We start from the raw sequence: 19,842 nt of genomic DNA, 5'->3' as shown, positions 1-19,842 counted from the left end.
ATTCTGCAGAATCGGATCGACCCAACTTATAGAGAGAAACACAACAACAGTAAATACTGGCTGGTTAGCATCCCAGCTGGATTATCGGTGGAAAAAGAAGAGGAGATGGTGAAACGGGCCATCCGTCCTTATGGCCTTCTGCTGAAAGAGGTCTAAAATGGAGAGAAACACATCTCAATAAAACCCACAAATCTGACCTATAAAGTATTTTTTTATACTTGTATAAGTTTACTAAACGTAAACTCTGTTGTAGTTGATATAAGAAAAAATGTGGGTAAAGGATTCCAAGGCTGTGTGACTGCTGTCTGAAAGCTGGAATAAAAAAGCTTCACTAAAACTGCTTCTGTGAATTTCTTGCACTGAAAACATGTTTCTGTGTTCAGATGTCAGTAAAGAATATCCCATTAAATTGTGTTTTAAGAGGTGAAGCTACAGCCCAAACAAATCTTTCTACTATCAGACCAGGGGACAGGAGTTATTAATAAACTTTATAAGAGAACGCTAACCAACACAGCACGTTATTCAGCATATGAATGTGAGTTTTAATGAACAATCTTGGGATTATGACAAAAAACATACACTAGTAAAACATCCAAACTCCTGTCTGAGGTTCAGTCCTTTACGAGTGGACTTGGATCACGGTGCAGGTATTCTGTCCTTCTACAGCATCTCTCAAACAATGACTGTCCACCAAAGCAAAACTAAACTTTACAGGCACAAAACAAACAATAAAACAGTTAATAACTGTGTATTTTCATCCTCGTGAAAATACACTCCTGTTTCCAGACAGAATAACTGTGATTATGTTTATCAGAGCAGTGTCTCAAACGTCAGTGTGAAAATAAACACTCGTATGCTACAGGACGCTCCAGCACAGAGTGAACACCATCCCCACAGATACAGCCGTCAGGGAAACAGAAGAACACCACATCATCAAAGCCCTGAGTAAATGTGCTTGTCCCAGCTGGGCATTTGTCAAAGCTGTGAGTGGGCGATAAGGCGTCTAGGATCTCAAAACTAGATTATAGGTGGCAGACAGGTGTAAGCCAGCTCCTCTGTTCAAGGATGGTCGTTCACAGTGGACGTGGACGCCTCCTTTCACTCACACCTTGTGTTGATCTCAATAACTCACACAATCAGGTGAGGAAAAGTCTCACAATAATTGTGGTAATCTTTACTGACTGTACATCACCTGCAGAAGCTTTTACATGGTATTTAATTTTAATCAAACGACAACAAACAAAATGTTCACCAACTAACTGACAGAAGCATGTTCTGACTCACATCAGTCCTAGCTGAGTTTTCAGATTAAAACACACTCTCGGGTCGGACATTTAAAGGTTACTGCAGTGTCCTCTTGAGAAACTCGACCAGAAGGTGATGGGGGAAACCAAAATCCATCTGAATCACCACAAAGCCCTGCAGCAGAGATAAGAGGCAGAAGCTGTGAGAATGCAGGGATACAACACATACAGAAAGAGGAAGGAGAAGACTCACGTCCCGGGGAAGCACCTCAGGGTTAAAGAGGTCAAACTGGTACAATCCCTGTTTGTCCAGAAGCCTGGTTAGCTCAACTCCCAGAACTGGAACAAACCACAAAAGCATCCTTCAGAGTGGAAATGACACACTAACTGTACAAAGGCTTGTTTACACCATCTGCTCTCGCTCTCTGACACAGATGTAACACCGGCTGTGAAGCTGGATTTAACCTCCTAGCACCTGCGTCCACATATGTGGACATCACACTTCAGGTTATTTAGACCAAAATACTCCATTTTGCTCTACAAGGGCCTGATATCCACTTACGAGGACGTTATGCTGCTACTGTTCTATCGAAAATTTAAACGAATATCCTCATAAGTGGCTCTGATTTTTCAGGTAAAAAAATAAAATCAGGTAATTCTTTGTTTTTACATTCATCGGGCCCCAATGTGCCCAAATAGCAAAGAGAAATTAAAAATGCATGTCGTGGAAGAGTTCAGGTCTTAGGAGGTTAAGGAAGAAGTGCTTCAAGTTTTTAGAAAGTGTCTAGCACCATCTTCTGTCAGTACACAAGGTTACAGCACCAGGTTGATTTGTGCTGTTAGATTCATTAGTGCCAGCTGACTAATGACAGGACCAAGAAGTACTTTGAAAAAATCACGCTCCACAATGTAGGCAACAGAAAATAGTTGTTTTGATGAAATTCTCCTTCACTGCACGTGTCCGACATGACAGACTGAAGCTTACGTGACAATTAGAACTTAGATTGGAATAATATTGTTTCCTATTATATTAACATAGTAAAAGGTTCAGTTACCTTTTCACAAAAGTGGTGAGTAGAATTCGCTACTCTTTACTTTCTAACTATATTTCTGAGGCTGCACGGTTTTACTTTCACTGGAGTATAGAAGTTACTCAGTGCTTGAACTTTTTACTGGAGTATTTGTAACTCAGAGATCTGTAATTTCGTAAAGAAAGTCTACACTTTTGTCAACGCTGATCCAGCTTCACTTACTGACCTGTTTTTGAGAGCGAAATGGTGTAAATGAGCCTTTGTACATGCAGTGATTATGTTCACTTTGAAGAATCATTCAAGCTGAAGCACTGGATCAGCTGTTTGATGGTAAATCAACAAGCGCTTTCATAAGTGTCTGGCAGAGAGGCGTAGTAATGATAAAACTCATGCAGTCTTATAGACTTTATTCTAATAATGTGAAAGGTTTGAGGACGGAGCTGAGGCGCTGTGCTTCTTACCAGACAGGACTTTGGGAGTTCCAACTTTCACCACAGCTTCCTTTAGGAACTCGAGTGCTTCATCATGTCGCTAGAAAGAAAGGGAAAGGTTACCGATGAAGTCTAACCAGAAATGGAAATGTTCAGTTTAACTGGGAATTAAATAATCTGAAGAAAGACTGAATTACTCACACTTAACAGTTCAGTAATAATGTACAAATCTGTGCAGGTTGTCATACATCTAAAATAACACTTTAACGTGTGTAATGCTTTCAGGGTGAATTCATGAAAATTACTTTTTCAGCAGTGATTGAAGTTTTTAAAGCATAAAGTTTGACGTGTTGTTTGACAGCAGCTCTATAAAGGATGTCAAAGGTACAAAATTAGCACAACCGCACAACAATATCCAAAATAAAGGAAATGGAGCAGGTTAAAAACACTCGTATTATTCTGCCTGCCTACCTGCTGATCCTGTAACGGCAGCTCAGCTCTGAATGCTGAGATCCTAAATGAAAGAGGATCACAATCACACACAGGCGTAGACGAACAGGACAAACTGACCGAAGTTACATCTGCAGATAAGTTTTATATCAGATATCAGAGTCTAACACTTACATCCTTACACTTAGGTGAGAACAGTAAAAGTGGAAGTCAGACAGCACAGGTGAGCCTTTGGAGTTCCTTTTAAATCTTTTCTCCAAGCAACAGACTAAGGCTGCGTTCACTCTGCAGGTCTTGATGCTCAACTCTGATTTTTGTCTGCTCGTTCACACTACAAATAAAATGCGACAGCAAACGCGCTCTGTTTAGACCCAGACCAACAGCATGTTTGACTGATGGCCGTTAATATAAAGACTTCGGACTTCATGTTTCCCAATTTTTGCTTTAAGTTATTTTGTTATTGACATAATAATGTAAACAACCTAATAATGATCCTTATTGCTGTTTGAGAGGAGCGCTGCTTCAAAGGATAGCTGCAGATTATACAGAACAAAGAAAATGTTCTCGTTTCTCCAACGTTGTCTTCTCAACAGTTTCACTGGATGGACAGGAAGCGTTCGCGATGTCTTCTCCGGCGCTGATAGTTGGCGTCTGTCTTGTGTCGGTGACGTAAAAGACGGATTTAATGCGACCTGACCATCAAACAGCAGTCGCTTTCTAAAACATCAGATATGTGTCGGATTCAGCACCACCTACGAAAGTGACCCAGATCAGATTTGAAAATATGGGATTTGTGCCGTTCACACTGTCACACCATGATGGATAGATGGTCGCAGAGGGTCAAAGAAGTCGGATTTGATGCGCTTTCGCCTGCAGTGTGAACGCAGCCTAAGATCAACACTTTTGCTTTTACACTAGACTCTGAACTAGTTTGTTTTGATACCAAGATCACTAACTTGTTATTGGGGTCATTGTATAAAACACAGTGTGTTACACATTCAACCACATTACACTGTCTCAATATTCACTTAGCAAAAACTAAAGAAAAAGAAAATTAAAGCCCAATCTTTCCAGGAGTGGAAGTCCCAGCAAAGGCCAGACTGTGCAAAGCTCAGAGAAATTACCCACGAGCACAAGATCTCTGGAACAATGTGCTTTGGACACACGAGACCAAAGTGGAGATGTTCGTCCATCATGCACAGGACCACGTTTGGAGGAAACCTCATGCACGAGCTCCTCTGTACACCAAAGCATTCTAGAGCCAAATGTTAGGCCACAGCTGCCGCTGGGACCAAACTGGGTCATCAGTCAAGGTGTTCAAAAATATGAGTCAACCAGTCTTACTCTGTTGGATGACCTTGCAGGAGGACTTTCTTGTTAACATAGGAAGTTGTGATGTCTACGGCCATGTCCTACACATCAAACACAAAGATCAAGACTTTGTAATTCATGGCTTTCTTATTCACTGCACAGACGCAATGTGTCAATACTGAGAATTAGAAGTGTTTCCCAGTTTGTCTCAGTATAGGAAAAGGCAGCTGGTACCGTCTGAAAGAAGAGTACTGGTGTGCCTTGGCCCTCACAGTGGAGCTGTCCAGATGCCTGCACCCAAACTGTGGTTCCAGAGGTGGAACTGTTCAAATGTGGAACAGATGAACTCCACAGTCTTAACTCTGGGGAAGCTGAATCCAGCAGACACTGAACACAAAAACACAAAATGCTTTACGTCCCATCTCAGAAAGTATATATTATATGCAGCTTTCACTCCTACCTTCCTAATAAGCTCAGGCATGGCAGTAGAGAGGTTTGTCCTGAGGAGCGTCTGAAATGATATTCAAGAGTCAAACATGTACAGTGGTGTGAAAACGTGTTTGGCCTCCTGACTTCATATTTGTGTATGTTTGTCACACTTAAATGTTTCAGATGATCACACAAAGTTAAATATTAGATAAACAAAATAAAGGTGTTTTTTATTAAGGGGTAAACAAAGTTAAAGTCTTCCTCCAATAGCACCTGCATGGTGGCGTAGACCAAGATGAAAACCACTGCTGAGCAAAGGAACATAGAGGCTCGTCTGTGGACCGACGAGACCAGAGTTAAACTGTTTGTAAGGTGTGTGTCCCGTTACATCTGGCGTAAAGGTAACACAGTAGTTCAGAAAAGGAACATCAACAGTAAAATATGGTGGTGGCAGCGTGATGGTCTGCTGCCCCGGACCTGGAGGACTTGCTGTGGTGAATGAAAAATTTGTTTGATGATCTGAACATTTAAATGTGACAAACATACAAAAAATAGGAAATTAGGAAGCAGGCAAGTTCAAACATCTGATCCCAGATCGAGCAAGAAGATACCACAAATGTCTGACATGGAGCTTTTAGGTCAGGCTGAAGTACTTACAGTGAGCTCTTCTCCAGAGACATTCAGCTGAAAGCGGCCATCCTGGTGAGCTGCTTTGAGCATCGGGTTTAAGAACTGGTCTGTGGTCAAAACAACATTTGCATTAATAGCTTTCCACGTACAAATAAAAGTTTTTCAATATATTTAAATAAAATAGTTTTTATTTTATTTTTGTATAAATAAACCTCTGAATGTTAAAGAGCATGGATGGGACACAGTTTGATCATCCTTTATCTGGTTTCAGTGTTTCAGCTACATAACCTCGACACTCGTTTGGCTCAGTGTCTTGACTTGACGGCTTTGAGGAGAAATGTTCCAATTTCCGGTTCCAGTCTTGTGTGGTGATTTGAAGCCTCAGTTTCCTGTTCTTGAACAGATGTGACACCTGGAGGAGTCTTCTGCTGATTTTGGCTTAAGGTTCAGAGACGCTCTTCTACATCCATTATTATTTCAGTTTCTGCTGCTGCTCTCTCTGGATATTCTTCTTTTTCAGACCATTTTCTGTGAACCCAGAGATGTTTGTGTGGGAAAATCCCAGCAGATCAGCAGCTTCTGAAATACTCCGACAGTTCGTCTGGCTCCAAAAACACTCCACGTTTACAGCCACTCAAGCCCCATTCTGAAGCTCAGACTGAACTCCAGCAGGCCGTCTTGAGCATGTCTATGTGCTGTTTTTCATGTTTCTTTCTTTTGTGGCAGACTTCCAAAGCTACAAATTAATCTGAAACTTGTAAAGCCCCAACAAGTGGATGATCCAATATTAACAAGGACTTGGCAACAGTGGGGAGGAAGAACTCCCTTTAGGAGGACCGAGCTCACAGAGGGCCATCCCTCTGCTGTGACTGGTGGGGGTGAGGGGATAGAGAGGACAGAAACGGGGAGTGTGGTCATTGCCTTCTATAGTACCTGGTGGAATTTCACTTCACAAAGGTGTAAATTACCTGGAAAATAAAATACACAAGATAAACAGAGCGTCTGCTGCTAACCTGAAATCCAAAAGTAGATCATCCTGTCTTCAGTCAGGTGACTCGGCTGGAAAACCGATTCATTGATGACAGCAACCTTGTTGTTGTACTTGGTCAGTCCCTGGGAGAGGTGGAGCCCCACAGTGACCAACGAGATCATTATTAGACCCCTACGTGTCCTCCAGTACTGAAGAATTACTGCACATTACACCATTTAAAGGCGATCCAGCACTGCTGTGTATTCAACTATGTATCTAAAGTCATCATTTACCTTGTGGTAGGATTCGATGTAGTTTGCTGTGATGACCGGAGCAGCAGCGATACCGATGTCCACGCTGATGTCTCCATCAGTGAGGAACTGCTCTGCACACATGGATAAAATAGAAAACTTCAAAAAGTGGTCGATCACATAAGAGGCCAAAGACCTGATTTCTCTGGTATCTCACTGAAACAATCACATGTTGTTCCTTTGCAGAAACAGACGCTTAACCCTTTAAAGCCGGTCGGAGCGGGCACGCTCCGTTTTGCGCAACTACTTTTAAATCCCGGTAGCTCTGCAACCACGTAAGCTAGCGCAATAATTTTTTTTGCATATGAAACCAGAGGAGTTGTACTTACATCTTATGCCATCAGCTTGTCCTCGGTCACAGTTTCCTTCCACATAAAGCTTTGCAAAAATTGCACAAAAAGCCACTTGCAGCAACAAAAACATAATAGTCCAGAAACACGCTTTGCCGATCCGATCAGCTGTTAATAACACTTCCTAGGTTGGAATAGACGTCAGCGCGAACTTTTGCATGTCCGCCATGACCTGCCTGAAACCGGGAGTGACGTCATTTTAGCGGAAATGTAGTTTTTTACTATCAGGGCCTCAGAGCCTATACTGGTGTTTTTAAAAGTTATCTTTGACTTTATGACTTTCTGTGTCGTTTCTGGGATGCTTAGGACTCATATTGCACTACTGGAAATATTTTGATGCACATGCTGCTTTTTTGCAAATTTGCATTATAATATTTATTTTCGTTTTTCCTGCAGTATATAAAAATTGGTGTATTTCAAAAATAAAACTATGAAGACACTCAAAATAAATTTCCTGTGGTGGGAAACTATTTTGTTTTGAGGGTTAAGCCTCTTAAATTTCTCTAACTAGAAATATATGTTAAAAAAACAAAAGCGATTTTCAATTTTTTTGTAGTTTATTGCACTTTTTTGCAATTTATGTAATTACTATGCACTTAATGCAGACATATTATTAAAATCTGGGCTATAATGGTTGTATTGATGTATATCAACTTGAAATGCTCCCAAAAATGGCTCCACAGCATGTACACATATAATATAAGCTCTGGCGGACTTGGTTCTATGGTCGGTCTTAAAGGGTTAAGGACAGGAAAGTGATTTTAATTCTAGATTTCAAACACTTCCTTCAGGTCTTCGTGTACCTGCCGTGTCCTGTATGAAGTCAGCCAGTATATTTGCCGCCTTGTTGATCTCCTTACAGATCTGTATTTGAGAAGACACCTGTCACTGCTTTATTCTTCTCAAAAATCATTGTTGTGCACATCATAGGTTTGTCTCTGTCGCCCTCACCTGTCCCTTGATGACCAGCTTGACAGTAAGTGTGATGAAGTCGGTGAAGAGCTTCTTCAGCCAGTTCGGCCTGACCACAAAAATGTTGACAGTCAGACACTGAGATTCATGCAGATGCTTCATTCCCACTTCTGTTACTTACTCTTTGTCTCCCTGCAGGTGCAGACGCAGCTTGTGAAAGTTCAAGTAACAGTCTGCTGTGTCTGCTGCTACCTTTCCATCACCGCAGTCTGACGGGGACACACAGGTGACAGAGGACAGCTACTCAGTGTTTATATGATGCTTCATTGTGTGTCAGCTGGAACAAAAGAGACCGCCACATGCTACACTAGCAGCCACATTTTAAGATGGTGGATGATGACATCAAACTTTCACTGTATTATTATTATTATTATTATAAAATACACAGACATGGTTGCTCTTGGGAGTTACTGCAGTTTTCTGCAGTAAAATGCTACTAATAACACAGTGTGAAATACAATACAGATGTAAAGTATTAATGGAAAACAAACATAAGGCCGACAAGCTGCAACACAAACGACACACGTTAAATCCCTGCAATATTTGTGCAGCGGCGCAGTTAGACTGAGTTTGTACTTCACACAATCAACCTCTTCAAAAAAATAACTAAAACTTTCACCACCAGGGGGCAGCCTTTTGCTAGATTTTTAGTTTTGGTGTAGCCGTCCAAGATACCAGGGCATGCGTCTGCTGTGCCTTCATGGGTTTCTTCCCATACTAAAGGTTTGTTTAAGTGGAAATAATCTTACATGTTATAAAGTAGACCCTGCTTGTGTCAGACTGGATCTCCTTTCACCATCAGAACTGCCAGCACCTTCAAAAAGGTACTGGAAACGTTCACTCGGTCCATGCGGACAGTTACTGCACATCCGAGATGATAATCTCCCATCCCACCACATCCCACAGGTGCTCTTCAGGACTGAGACCAGGTGACCGTGGAGGCCGTAGAGTGAAGTCATCATCATGTTTATTAAGAAACCAGTGTGCGATTATTTCAGCTTTGTGATGAGACATGGTGTGTTTTCCTTCTGGAAGCAGGCGTCAGCAGATGGCTGCACTGTGATGGGCACGGTCAGCAGGAACACTCAGGTAACAATGCTCAGTGGGTACTTACATGTGCCATTACAGCAACAGCACCACAAGCCTGAATCCCTGATGCAAGGCAGGATGGATCCATGTGGTTTATGGCAAATTCTGACACTGACATCTGAATGTTGCAGGAGAAATGGAGGCTCCAGTCTTCTGTTGTCTAGTTTAGGTGAGCTTGTATGAACTGTCCCCTCAGTTTCCTGTTCTTAGCTGACAGGAAGGCATCCAGTGTGGTCTTCTGCTGCTGTAGCACATCTGCTTCAGGTTCAGAGAGGCTCTTCTGCACAGCTTGGTTGAACAAGTGGTTAGAACTTGTAACAGCTGCTGCCACCCTGTCAGCTCAAAGCAGGCTCGCCATTCTCCTCTGACCTCTCATTATGCCCTTTTTTTGTTTTACTAAACCTTAACAATCCACTGAGTTTTATGTGATCATTGTATGTTTTTATGTTCAGTCCTGATACATTCTGAAAGCTTTGAATACATTAATGGAGCTAGAACGTAAAGCATCAAAAAATGGAAAAAACTACCAAGATGAATGTGGAACAAACACAAACCTAACCCAGGAACGGTGACTGCTGATGGGGTGGCTTGTTGAGAGGTCAAACAAACTGGTACATGATGTACTTACAAAGTTTGGGGTTGATTCCAAGATCAATCTGAGAGTCAATCTCAAAGTCAACTGAATGTCCGAAGTTAACACTAAAGAAAAAGAAAAATACAAATGAGAGTAAGGTCAAAGATCACAGGAAACAGGAGGGATTACTAATCCTCACCGCCTGAGAATTAGTAATCGCCCAGTCGCTGAAAATAATGTAATTCAACTAAAAAATGTTTAAAAACACCCACAAAATGCACAAAAGTCCATCTGTCTATGCTAAAAACAAAGTATTAGTGCAGTGGTTTTCCCATCAGACTCAAACTGCAACAAAGCTATCCCAGCTAGTCAGCCATGTTGCTGCTATTTGACATTTAAACTCTGTGTCAAAGTTTAAAAAACAAGCAAACAAAGAAAAACTGCTCGACTTTCAGTCATCGTTGAACTGAATCATTTCTAAAGCCCTGAAAACAAAACTACAGGAGGAAATGACATCAGATCGCTGCTGTGGTTGTATTACTGACAAATAATCATTGATTCCAAAGTGAAGACTCATTCATTCAAATTAAATTGGAAGTTTTGGGCGCGTTGGAGTATGAAGAGCATTAGCATGAAAGAAAGTCGGTCTCCATAGAGACCCGTGTTAAAACTGTTTTGAGCAAAACCAGGGCTGCTCTCTAATGCGAACGTGGATTTGGATTTTTTATGGTTTAAATTAGCAGCGTTGCTTCTCTGATCTTGTTTTAAAGGTAACAATTGTGCAGCATGTGGCTAAACTACAACCAAACACAACCTGACAGTAGCATCACTGAGTCCAGTATCCACACCTCTCATCAGACCAACAGTAACATGATTCAGCGAGGTGATGTGCAGTAGTCTCTAAGAATCTGTAGATCAGATTATATGGTGGTGTGTGTGTGTGTGTGTGTGTGTGTGTGTGTGTGTGTGTGTGTGTGTGTGTGTGTGTGTGTGTGTGTGTGTGTGCACCTGTGGCTACCACACTGTACAAAGTGCCACTGTCGGTCACACATACTCACAGCCAGCTGCCGTATCCATACTGGATGCTGCCCTTGAACACTGCAGACACATTGCTTATCTCCATGGCGATGCCTTCACCTGGATGCAGCTCAAACGCGCTCTGACCAATCGACAGGTTGTGAATCTCCAAACTGGACGGTGAAGGACGGACACGCTTTTTCACCATGGGTGTCACATATATGTTTATAGTGTGTGTGTGTGTGTCTCCTCACTTGTCCAGGCCGTACATGACCTTTCCAATGAAGAGCAGGGACTTCTCCCCCTTCATGCTCGGGTATCGGGCGTGTTGAAAAGCAGCCTCGATCACTTTAGTGGTTTTCTCATTCACTGCAAAGATAAAAGCACGTGTGCTCTAAAACACCACAGGGTTGTGATCTGTGGTGACCTAATCTGACAGATGAGCCGACGTGAATACTTCCCATTAAGTAAAACTTTCAGAACTGGCTGAAAACAAGTCTTATTTTCCATTTAAATGTTTTAATCTTTTTGTTTTATTAGCACCAAATTGCAATAATCACATGAATGAACTTCATAAGACCCTAAAACATCAGTGAGGAGAAAAGAAACTTAAACACAACCAGACTGAGGTTTGTGGCAGATAGATGTGACGTGCACTTCACCTGACGACCAACTGAATGAAATCATGTTAAAGCTGCTGCTGCTATTTCACTGCAAACAGGGAAAACTATCCGGAAACTTCACTGAATGTATGTGTTTGAATAAAATCGTCACTCTGTTCCTGCTCTTTGGTTCCAGAAAGTCGCTGCTTGAGTGGATGATTAGATAAAATCAATAAATGGAGTCAAATCAATTCCAGGAAAAATAGACTCACACACGACAGCAGCGGGGTAGGTGAGCCTGCACACAGCTCCGGTGAATCTGTAGGCTGAAGCGGGGTCCTGCAGGCAGCAGTGGGATGTGCCGAACCAGGACAGCAACGACAGCAGCAGCAGTGGGACTTTGCCGGGCATCGTGCATGAGGTGGTTTTCCCTTTCTGAGAACTGGCTGAGGTGTCTAACCCTGTGGACGGTTCTGTCGGAGCACAGCAGGTGAATCCTGGTTCCCTCGGTTCTGGCTTTACTAATGGATCATCAGGAACATGGAAAACTGTGCTCCTGATATCTGTGCTGACAGAGAAAGACAAGTCTTGTGCTTCAGACTCGTTGAAAGGACAAACACTGACTCAGGTCTGTCCCCGTTAAAGTAAACTGATCAAAGTCCAACCTGTCCTATCACCTCAGGTATGAGCACAGACTCTGGAGTTTTGAGCTCTTCAGCAGGACAAAGAATGCATCCCTTTCTTTTCAAACTGGGACAAAACAAGAAGCAGAAGGCAACACTGCCTGCATACGTACCCCACAAAGACGCCTTAAAAGTGAGCAAAAGGACACGGAGCCTCTGATTCCAGCCTTTCCTCCTCTCATCAGGGGACTAACATTCAGGGCCAGCGTTCCTGAATAAATGCAGGGTCACAATGAAACAGGAGCTCCCTGTAAGAGGAGACGAAAGGGGAGGTACAGCTGACGGAGCCTGGACGTAACAACAAAGGGGGCACTGATCTAGCTGGGGCCTTAACAGGAATCAATAAGTGTGGGTGTTTTATGTGCGATGGCATCAGCTGACTTTATTGATTGGTTCTTCCACTCTAAAAACACGAGTGTGAGACAGAAACGAGAGGCTGTGGGAGGCACAAGTTCACCAACCTGGACAAAGGCAGCCCGCTCTCAGCTGCTGCAGATGATTGGTCCAGTGACACGAAGCTGCTTATTGCTCTGTTCCTGAAAGGTTTGGACACACTGCAGGTACTCCCGAGCTCTGAAACCAAGTGTCAAGCGAAACATCTACATGACTGAAGAAACGTCGCTCATCAGTCCGCATCTTCTGTGCTTCTGCTATCAGCACATGAACATGAGCTCACTGCATGAGGATCCAGCGTGGCTGTCTGCATCCAGGTGGATGAGCTGCTTGCTGTGGTAACGTGTCAGCTCCAGTTTGATTCCCACACGTTACCTGTTTACACTGAGGGAGGAGGCTGGAGCAGAAAACTCTGGAGGCAGAGCTACAACATGCGTTTTCTGGACACTTATTCATCAGCTACAATGGTAAATGGCCTGTATTTATATAGCGCTTTACTAGTCCCTAAGGACGCCAAAGCGCTTTACATATCCAGTCATCCACCCGTTCACGCACACATTCACACACTGGTGATGGCCGCTACGTTGTAGCCACAGCCAGCCTGTGGCGCACTGACATATGGAAAAAGAAGACTGCCCCCTGGTGGTGAAAGGTTTGACTCCGCTTGCTTTTCCCTTTACCAGGAAATTTTGCACTACCTAAATAATTATTTCTGACTTCTAATGCAATAACCTGTGTTTGTATCCGATTACATTTTAATTTCAAAAGGAAATACTCTAAAATTCCATTTAATAACAGGAGGCTTACACCCCTTGGATGCAGGCAGAGCAGCCAAACTTTGCATTGGCCTGTTTTTAACTAGTGGATTCTACTTTGTATTAATTATTTGCATTCGGCAAATCAAGCCAGCCTGCAAATATAATTGTTAGCTTGCTGTGCTGAACCTATAATTTCAATGTGTTTGTACTGTGACTGTGCCTGCAGGCAGCACATGCAGTGGGGGGACTCGAGCCTCAGTATGTTTAAACATGCGGTCATCAAACATCAGAAGAAACAAATCCACAAAATAAGGAATCATTAAAGTTAAGAATATTTATTGCATCCATTATTGGAAAACACACTTCACTGTACAGCATTCATCCATTTGTAATGGAAAGACGATTAAAAAAGAAATTTCCAATCGCAGACTGTGACCCACGAGCGACCGTCGTCCCCTCACAGGGAACCGGAGTGCTAACACCCGGGGCTTAAGCGCTAAGCAAACTAGACTGGATTACAGGAAGGGCTGTGACCTTTAACCTCTGCTAAAAGCTGCTTCTTTTCAGAGGCATTGTTATGATATTAACATCTGTTTATTCTCTTCTGAGGACCAAAGAAAAAACCCAAAACAAGCACAGCTGATGAACTGAATTTCAGTTTCACATCAAGTCGCACTTTAAAACGAAACTTTGTCCAGTCTCTGACAGTAAAAGCAACTCGGCATTAATAGAAATCACAACCTCTCTTTGCATAAGATACATGTTATAAAGTGCTTCGTGTACATACAATACAATTACAAAACGTATTTTAAGCTGCACCGCCATCACTGTTTTACAGATTGATTTCAAATTGTATTTGGTCACAATTGCCACTCACTGAAAGGGAAAATAACATGAGTAAAGTGTCGTTTTCACTTGTGTTAATGTGGATGTTTGGACAAACCTTCAGCTTGTTTCTGATTAACTATAAAAAGTGTAAGGAAGCAAATAAAGGTCCCTAAATATATGAATAACAGAAATCCTTATATATACATATAATTTTGAGGACCCTGATTTTAAAAATTCAATGCGAAGATAAGTTTAGCCGCTTTTGGAAGAGGCGAACGTTTCAGTCCGATTGAGTGTTACAGACACTCGTGCACCCACGCGTCCTCGGATGAGCCGAATACTGATTCACGGAGCCGGGCCACGCAGCGACCACGGCGTGGCACATGATTTTAAATCAGAAGGCATGTGGATGTAAACGTCGTTACATGAAGAGCGTTTTAGGCACAACAGTTTCAGCTTTCAGGAGGATTATCGGCACCCGCTGCCACTTTGTGGACAAAAGGAGGGAACGATCAGGGTGGGGGGCTGGTGGCAGGCAGTGGATGTATGTGGTCAGGTCGGCTGGGATCCTGTTGGAGGATTTATTAATATATTTTCAGGTCTTGCATCTTTGATTCTGTCCACATTTTTTGGCAGTTCTTGGGATTCTTGCTGGTGTGGTTTGCTTCCCGCTCACTTGAAAGATCAAAGTCACAGGAACTCGGAGCACTGAGGTGCAGCGCTCTTGTCTGCATCCATTTATTATTCGGTAAACGCCTTCCACCCACGCTTCAAGAAACATCTCCAGAGATGACAGAAGAGCAGGAACTGTCTGCAATCAGTCCTCCGTCCCAGATGTTCAGTTAGGCCACAGCCTGAGCGGCCTCGGGTACGAGGGAGGAGAAGAAGGTTTTGAAGAAAACCCAGGCCGTCCACATGACGGACACTCGGTGAGGAGGCACCAACACCGCTGTCATCGTTCCCTCTGATCCTTCAGCTGCTGGTTCTTCCTGCTGTCTGTCGGCGTGCTCACCTGCCTGAGGAGACACACGTCACACATCAGCCTGCAGCACTTAATTCACCCACTACAGCAAACATCAGGGCCTGTGTGCAGGTTAGCGACTCGACCTGACCCGGGTCTCTCTGCTAGCTCATTTCAAAAACATTCAGTCTTTTCTCAGTGTGCAGCATTTAGCTGGAGTTTCATCAATGTAGGAAAAAGTGAACAAGAGAGAAAAATGATGAGTTTCTTACTGGATTGAGGTTTGGGTTCCTGTTCTGGTTCTGCTGGTTCTCGGGGGGCTGCAGCTGGTTGGGTTCTGGGACCTGCACTCTCCTTCTGAAGGGAAACCAGCCGACGGTGTGTCTGGAAGACAAGGCAGGAAATTCATGGGTTACAAGGAAAAGCTAACCATCTATAATCCTGAAAGAAGCTCCAAAGGTCTGTAACGTCACATCGTGGTTGGATCTTCCTGCACGTGATGCCCACACAGAGCTGCCAGTGCCTGGTTTCAGCACGCTAGTCTCCATCAGAACGCTGGATCAAGAGCTCAGGCCTGTGGTTAAAAACTTCTTGCCCCCCATTTTCTGCTCCCTGTGGTTAAGGAAAACTGCTGCACCACCTAAACACCAGTTAGATAAATCTGAAAGTGAACACTAGGGGTCAGCAGCGGGCAGCTGGGTGCAGCACAAGGCTCGAAAACATGATCTCATAGAACTCGATACGAGTCATTTATTGAGAAAAACTAAATGTCAGATCAGATTTCTGCTTACGATGAGAAGCTGAAGACATTACACATGACATTTAAGCACTTAATAAAGTTGTCACGGCAACAAAACACGTGAGCGCTCGTCTAGAGCCTTTTATTCCAAAAACTAAGAAGTGATTAGAAACTAACTGCAGGTGATGCTTTCAGTCAACCTTCAGCTGAGTGCTGACACCTGTGAACTCATTTGTGAGGATTTAAAGTCTACCATCATGATTAAACGTAAAAAACAAACACAGAACTGAGCCGTAGAGGTCGTCGGTCAGCAAGAGGGAAGTGGGCCGGGGGCAGCACGGCTGATGATGACAGCGTGATCTCCAGTCTCAATAAGAGTGTAAGCACGACCAGCAGCAAACCCTTCAAACGAAGCCTTCGGTGAGCGCTCCTTTCTTTAACAGCTTCCAGAGTTTTAAGATTTAAAGAAAAACTTTTTAAAGGAAGGGAGTCAGCACATCCTGCCAACACGGCTGATCGATGTCAACAGCAACTCGTATGCGTCACGATAGGCTATCAGTGCAGCCATCATTAATGAAATCACTCGACTTTAAGTCAGCAGTACACAGCTGAGCCCGGAAACTCCCTCCTTCACAGAGAGATGCAAATATTTCAAAGCTTTTGCAGTAAAAATGATTGTGTGGCAGCCCCGCAGCAGAGGAAGTACTGCGGTCTGAGCTTTTTCAGTAAGAGGAAGTTCAGGCTTTATTCAGTGGTTTAGACTCACTTAGGACAGCAGTCAGTACATATGAAGAAGCAGAGTACTGACAGAAACATGACTGATATTCGTCGACCCAAAAGAGCAATAATGTTAAAAAAAGAAATGACACTTCATTTAACGCTGAACGTGTCTGCTGTCAGATCATAGGTCTACCATCTTCACTTCCACTTTAACAGTAAATCACTGAAAAAGTTCATTTTACTTTGAGAGGTGACGGTTTCAGATCATATTTACATTTTTATAGCACAATATTTGTCTCCTTTCCTGCACAATACCAAGAAGTTGGCAAAGGGTAAGCTGCTCTATAATAAGGCTGCCCCTGAACAGTACAGGATAGAAAGAAATAGTTTGTTTTTCCACTAAATTACCAGGAAAGTAGTAACTGAAGCACCTGCAGTGCTTAACTTATTCATTTGTCTTCTGTAGCAGTGGTAGAATAGTTATGTTAAGCTATATAGTTTATGTCTTGCATATTTCCACAACCATATTCGTAATCACATACTGTGTATGCTACCGTTGCATATAGTGTATTATTTTATTTTTTAATTTGTTTGTACTTTTTTTGTATTTTTCCTTCTGATATCTGTACCTGAGCTAACGCAAAAAATTTCCCCGTCCTGGGATCAATAAAGTCTTATCTTAAAAATCTGACATTACTCCTTATTTTAGTGTACCTACCACTAAATATCAAGTGTAACCAAAGTGTTACCAAAACTGCTCTTACAGCAGCTCGAGTCTAATTTGTACAGGTCTGCTAGACAAATATAATATTTCTTATATCGGTCTGTATAGGGACCTTTTTTTGTTCCCCTTGCTGGTGTAACAGGTTTAAAGGATCCATGTCCTGCAGGTGGGGCTCTGTGTATACACACCCATCGGCTCCGTCTGTGACTCAGACAGGCTGCTGGGCTTTAAATGGGCGAGGCGTGTTGGTGTGCAATTCACCAAGTGACGCTAAAAAGGGAGAACTCAGAAAACCAGACTCTTGTTGACCCCTGTGACTTAAATCTAGTGATTACAGCAGCTCTCTGAACCCACAGCTGCACACTTACAGGTACATGAGGAGCAGGGTGCCCATCACCAGCAGGAAGCGGCTCAGGTTGGAGTTGAAGTACACGATCATCATCAGGACCCCGAATCTTGCAGCAGAGTACAACCAGTCCAGCCAATCGCGCTCCATGCCCTCCTCGTCCTCCACAACGGCTCCGCCCTGCGCGTTCATCCGCATGTTCTGGTTGGCCTCCCCGGGGTTGATGAAAGCGCCATCCTGCACTGGATTCTGATTGGCTGGCAGGTTGTTGATGGGGTTCTGATCAGCTAGCGGGGCAGGGACGGGTACTTGGTGGGCGGGAACAGGAGGGTACTGGCCAATGGTTGGAGCTGTTGTGGGAATGCTGCCTGCTGCTGCTAAAGCTGCATGGCTGGTGATGGGAAAATGAGAATTAGTAGTCAGACAAACACAAGACGTGGCTGTGGGTGTAAAACCTTCAGCGTGTGAAGCAGAACTCACTATTGCATATAATACTGTCGAGCGTAGACATGCTGGAGCCACAGCAGCTGCTGGGGGCTGTACAGGGAGTAGGTGGGAAAGGTTGGCTGGGTCATCTGAGGAGCTCCAGTCCTGCCGGGGACATGACACAAGACTGTTAATCTTCGCTTCTCTTTAGGAAACAGAAATCATTTTCTGACATCTGCAGTCGTTTATACGCGAGAGAACATCTCTGTGCTGGGACTGTGTTTGCCTTCAGTCCCATACGTGGAGTGCAGCAGAAAGAGGCCGGTACGAAGCAGAGCAGGCACTGAGCGATGGTGGGTTGCAAAGCGGCCTGCAGATGCACAACAACTGTAGACTAAAGCAGCTTTAATACGATGAATAAAATGAGATTTAGTAATTGTATGTGTAGAGCGGGGTCAGCGGAGCTCCAACTAACATCAGCTGATTTTGCAGCTATGCTTGATTATTTTCAGTCTTCTTGGTTCCAGGAACTACAGTCACCATTTCTGTTTGTTGGTGGTTACTTTTGAAAATTCAAAACACTTTGATGTTTGCTGTGAGCTCCTGAAACAGTGATCTTTGATACTGGTTCCAGAGGTAGTGCTCTGCACTGCTTAAATGAAATTAACTACAAATTATACCTTAATCCACCTTAAAAGCAGCTACATGTTTGCAATTTAAAAAATGGCCTGACACAGAAAACAGTGGCCCCTCAGAAAGCACAACCTGCAAAGCTGTGGCTTCTTCCATGTTCTGCATCTTTATCACGACTGATGATTTTTAAGTTCAGCTTTTGGGGTTTTTGTTGAATGTCGCTGACAAACAATAACAAAGATCCAGAAATCACATGATCAGGATTCGACTGTTCTTCAGCTTTTAAAAGGTTAGTTTAACCGAAGGTCACTTGGTTTTGAAACTGGGATTCCCCGAGTGGGGAAGTGGAGAAGGGAAGTCAGCGATGGCTTACTGTACAGTTAGCAGTCATAGCTGCGTTGTATTAAAGGTGAATAAAAAAATGTTCAGTGGTTTGGCTGCATAGCGGTCATTCTCTCTGACAGTGCAAACACTGCTGCGATGGATTAAAGCACACTGACACACAAGCTGAAGTTCTTCCTTTGTTGCTTACATGGCAGCAGGAGGCCACACAGGAGTCTGTGTGTGTGCTGGAGCTGCGGAGGCCGGCCTCCTCTGCCGCAGCTCTGGTGGGCTGGGAGTCTGGGCTGGTGTGGGCTGTGGACTGGAGGAATGTGGCTCTTTGGTCTGCAAAGGGAAGAAGAGTTTGATGTCATTTTTTTTCTGCAAACCCCCCAAAACAAAATAAAACAAACAAAAAATCCCCAGCACGAAACATCTGCTGAGACCTGTGTTATCAGATCTACCACATTTTGTTTCTGCAGCTTTGTTTCCAGCTTGGAAGTGTACTGATACTAATGCATGCCAGCTTTAGTGTCTGGGCTGACTTCTGGTAGATAACAGCTGAAGCAGAACAGTTCCACTACACAGCGGGGCAACAATAAGGGCGGAGGTGAAGAAGCACATCTGCAGCGCTCTTTACCACAGTGTCTTGAGGTTACTTACAAAATCTCACACTGATTTCTTGATTGGAATTGGTCACCATCAGAGCCCAAACTAACTCAGTCTGAAAATATCCTCGAAACTTCAACAAAACTTACAAAATATTTAGAAAAGCATTTGAAGTGCAAACTAGGGCTGGGCCATATTATACCGTTCACGGTAATACCGGTATAATGTTAGGCAACGATAGGAAAATGAAATATCGCGATAGAATATGAGTAAAACGCGCATGCGCAGTG

The 19,842-nt window shown here is 43.4% G+C and overlaps 2 protein-coding genes across 4 annotated transcripts in view; both read right to left on the bottom strand.

Annotated features, from left to right (window-relative positions):
* Window positions 1–531: 531 nt before the first annotated feature.
* Window positions 532–12,959, bottom strand: cetp (cholesteryl ester transfer protein, plasma). 3 transcript variants are annotated; one of them, XM_005748291.1, is made up of 19 exons: window positions 12,556–12,959; window positions 12,208–12,342; window positions 11,684–11,979; window positions 11,064–11,178; window positions 10,851–10,982; window positions 9,847–9,917; window positions 8,251–8,338; window positions 8,109–8,178; window positions 7,961–8,021; window positions 6,790–6,881; window positions 6,540–6,639; window positions 5,554–5,633; window positions 4,928–4,978; window positions 4,702–4,854; window positions 4,501–4,568; window positions 3,178–3,220; window positions 2,737–2,806; window positions 1,498–1,583; window positions 532–1,419 (listed from the first exon to the last, which is right to left on the bottom strand). In XM_005748291.1, the coding sequence occupies exons 3-19, from the start codon at window positions 11,820–11,822 to the stop codon at window positions 1,342–1,344; spliced, it is 1,497 nt and encodes a 498-aa protein (XP_005748348.1). In that variant the 5' UTR covers window positions 11,823–11,979; window positions 12,208–12,342; window positions 12,556–12,959; the 3' UTR covers window positions 532–1,341. The 3 variants fall into 3 exon arrangements, with proteins under 3 accessions (XP_005748348.1, XP_005748349.1, XP_013770159.1); XM_005748292.1 differs by lacking the exons at window positions 532–1,419; window positions 1,498–1,583 and adding an exon at window positions 3,012–3,072 and having other exon boundaries at window positions 2,762–2,806; window positions 11,684–11,974; XM_013914705.1 differs by lacking the exons at window positions 532–1,419; window positions 1,498–1,583; window positions 2,737–2,806 and adding an exon at window positions 2,874–3,072 and having other exon boundaries at window positions 11,684–11,974.
* Window positions 12,960–13,564: 605 nt separating this feature from the next.
* The window catches only part of herpud1 (homocysteine-inducible, endoplasmic reticulum stress-inducible, ubiquitin-like domain member 1), an 11,456-nt gene continuing 5,178 nt past the window's right edge, over window positions 13,565–19,842 (bottom strand). Inside the window, exons 4-8 of the mRNA XM_005748290.1 lie at window positions 19,155–19,288; window positions 18,044–18,154; window positions 17,586–17,954; window positions 15,307–15,418; window positions 13,565–15,089 (exon numbers count right to left, since the gene is read on the bottom strand). Coding sequence (XP_005748347.1) covers window positions 14,916–15,089; window positions 15,307–15,418; window positions 17,586–17,954; window positions 18,044–18,154; window positions 19,155–19,288 — 900 coding nt within the window. The 3' untranslated portion in view covers window positions 13,565–14,915. The remainder of the gene's footprint in view (window positions 15,090–15,306; window positions 15,419–17,585; window positions 17,955–18,043; window positions 18,155–19,154; window positions 19,289–19,842) is intronic.

The sequence above is a fragment of the Pundamilia nyererei genome, unplaced genomic scaffold (assembly GCF_000239375.1).
Source record: "Pundamilia nyererei isolate P.nyererei 1_Seehausen unplaced genomic scaffold, PunNye1.0 scaffold00218, whole genome shotgun sequence".
NCBI lineage: Eukaryota > Metazoa > Chordata > Actinopteri > Cichliformes > Cichlidae > Pundamilia > Pundamilia nyererei.
Note: the sequence above shows the minus strand (reverse complement) of the source record. Positions and strands in the feature narration are given on the sequence as shown.